At 45.4% G+C, this 2,500-nt stretch overlaps 1 protein-coding gene across 1 annotated transcript in view; it reads right to left on the bottom strand.

Moving 5' to 3' along the window:
- cacna2d4a (calcium channel, voltage-dependent, alpha 2/delta subunit 4a) overlaps window positions 1-2,500 on the bottom strand; it is a 241,211-nt gene that overhangs the window by 163,125 nt on the left and 75,586 nt on the right. The window contains exon 23 of the mRNA XM_064939205.1: window positions 805-879. Coding sequence (XP_064795277.1) covers window positions 805-879 — 75 coding nt within the window. The remainder of the gene's footprint in view (window positions 1-804; window positions 880-2,500) is intronic.

Here is a 2,500-nt window from a genome sequence, read left to right as displayed (position 1 = left end):
AGTAGTAGAGACACTACTCAGAGAGACATTAATGACAACCTTTAGTAGTAGAGACACTACTCAGAGAGACATATTAATGACAACCTTTAGTAGTAGAGGCACTACTCAGAGAGACATATTAATGACAACCTTTAGTAGTAGAGGCACTATTCAGAGAGACATTAATGACAACCTTTAGTAGTAGAGACACTACTCAGAGAGATATATTAATGACAACCTTTAGTAGTAGAGGCACTACTCAGAGAGACATTAATGACAACCTTTAGTAGTAGAGGCACTACTCAGAGAGATATATTAATGACAACCTTTAGTAGTAGAGGCACTACTCAGAGAGATATATTAATGACAACCTTTAGTAGTAGAGGCACTACTCAGAGAGACATTAATGACAACCTTTAGTAGTAGAGACACTACTCAGAGAGACATTAATGACAACCTTTAGTAGTAGAGACACTACTCAGAGAGACATATTACAAAGTATCCGTCTATAGGTGGTCCTATCCACAACCACAACAGCCAGCATGAATGGTTGTCAATCATTGCCCAACAGATACCAAAAGCAGCTTGAAAGAAAGAAAGAAAGCGAGAGAGCGAGTGAGAGAGCGAGGGAGCAAGATAGAGACAGAAAGAACAAGAGAGACAGAGAGAACAAGAGAACAAGAGAGCGAGGGAGTGAGGGAGAGACATAGAGAACAAGAGAGCAAGAGAGAGAACAAGAGAGAGACAGAGAGAGCAAGAGAGGGAGAAAACAAGAGAGCGAGAGAACAAGAGAGAGAGAGATGTAAAAGAGATAATTGTTCCTACCTCCTGCCACTGCAGTCTTCTTGCCCACGGTGACAGTCACAGCTGTGGTGGCGATCACCATCCTCCCTGACGCATCTGATATAGAAATAGAGACAGCTCTCAGAACCCCAACACAGAGGTCCAGAGGGTTTGTACATGGTGAACATGGGGACCAAAAGGGTGCAGGGTTTAGCTCCTGCCCAGCACATACCTGGCTGATACAACTAATCAGTCAGTCAAGGACTGTAAGCAACGCTTTCGGATAGCGACAAAACCATTTGTTGATTTTATTATTACTTGATTAGGTGTGAATAACAGCAGTGAAACTTGCAGACCTTGGGGACCCCGGAACCACGTTCAGAAACAGCATATCCAGACATTCAAACCTGTGTGTTATGTCTGAGGCCCCCCATCCATTACAGCAGGCCGGAACCATGTTCAGAAACAGCACATCCAGACATTCAAACCTGTGTGTTATGTCTGAGGCCCCCATCCATTACAGCAGGCCGGAACCATGTTCAGAAACAGCACATCCAGACATTCAAACCTGTGTGTTATGTCTGAGGCCCCCATCCATTACAGCAGGCCGGAACCATGTTCAGAAACAGCACATCCAGACATTCAAACCTGTGTGTTATGTCTGAGGCCCCCCATCCATTACAGCAGGCCGGAACCATGTTCAGAAACAGCACATCCAGACATTCAAACCTGTGTGTTATGTCTGAGGCCCCCCATCCATTACAGCAGGCCGGAACCATGTTCAGAAACAGCACATCCAGACATTCAAACCTGTGTGTTATGTCTGAGGCCCCCCATCCATTACAGCAGGCCGGACTTTACACTAAATGATTCAAACAGGCAGATCATTTATGAACTCGGTATAAATGCCACGTTAATGTCATGCAATTCAATGTAACATGGTGCGACCCCATGGCACCTTATTCCCTATGAGCCGCGGTCCACAGCAGTGCACTGTGAAGGGAATAGGATGCTATTTGTCCACAGCAGTGCACTGTGAAGGGAATAGGATGCTATTTGTCCACAGCAGTGCACTGTGAAGGGAATAGGATGCTATTTGTCCACAGCAGTGCACTGTGAAGGGAATAGGATGCTATTTGTCCACAGCAGTGCACTGTGAAGGGAATAGGATGCTATTTGTCCACACAGTGCACTGTGAAGGGAATAGGATGCTATTTGTCCACAGCAGTGCACTGTGAAGGGAATAGGATGCTATTTGTCCACAGCAGTGCACTGTGAAGGGAATAGGATGCTATTTGTCCACAGCAGTGCACTGTGAAGGGAATAGGATGCTATTTGTCCACAGCAGTGCACTGTGAAGGGAATAGGATGCTATTTGTCCACAGCAGTGCACTGTGAAGGGAATAGGATGCTATTTGTCCACAGCAGTGCACTGTGAAGGGAATAGGATGCTATTTGTCCACAGAAGTGCACTGTGAAGGAAATAGGATGCTATTTGGGATGCACCAATGACAACACTCACTCATGCAAACTATCCATTCACTGTCAGGGAAATAACACTGTATTACCGTGATACAAACAATGTGAGGAAATCTAATTAGTCTCAATGAATGACTCTGGGACTGATGCCTCATGGTGTGTGTGTGTGTGTGTGTGTGTGTGTGTGTGTGTGTGTGTGTGTGTGTGTGTGTGTGTGGTGTGTGGTGTGTGTGTGTGTGTGTGTGTGTGTGTGTGTGTG

Source organism: Oncorhynchus masou, chromosome 27 (genome assembly GCF_036934945.1).
Source record: "Oncorhynchus masou masou isolate Uvic2021 chromosome 27, UVic_Omas_1.1, whole genome shotgun sequence".
NCBI classification, from domain to species: domain Eukaryota; kingdom Metazoa; phylum Chordata; class Actinopteri; order Salmoniformes; family Salmonidae; genus Oncorhynchus; species Oncorhynchus masou.
This window is presented reverse-complemented; position numbering and strand designations above follow the sequence as displayed.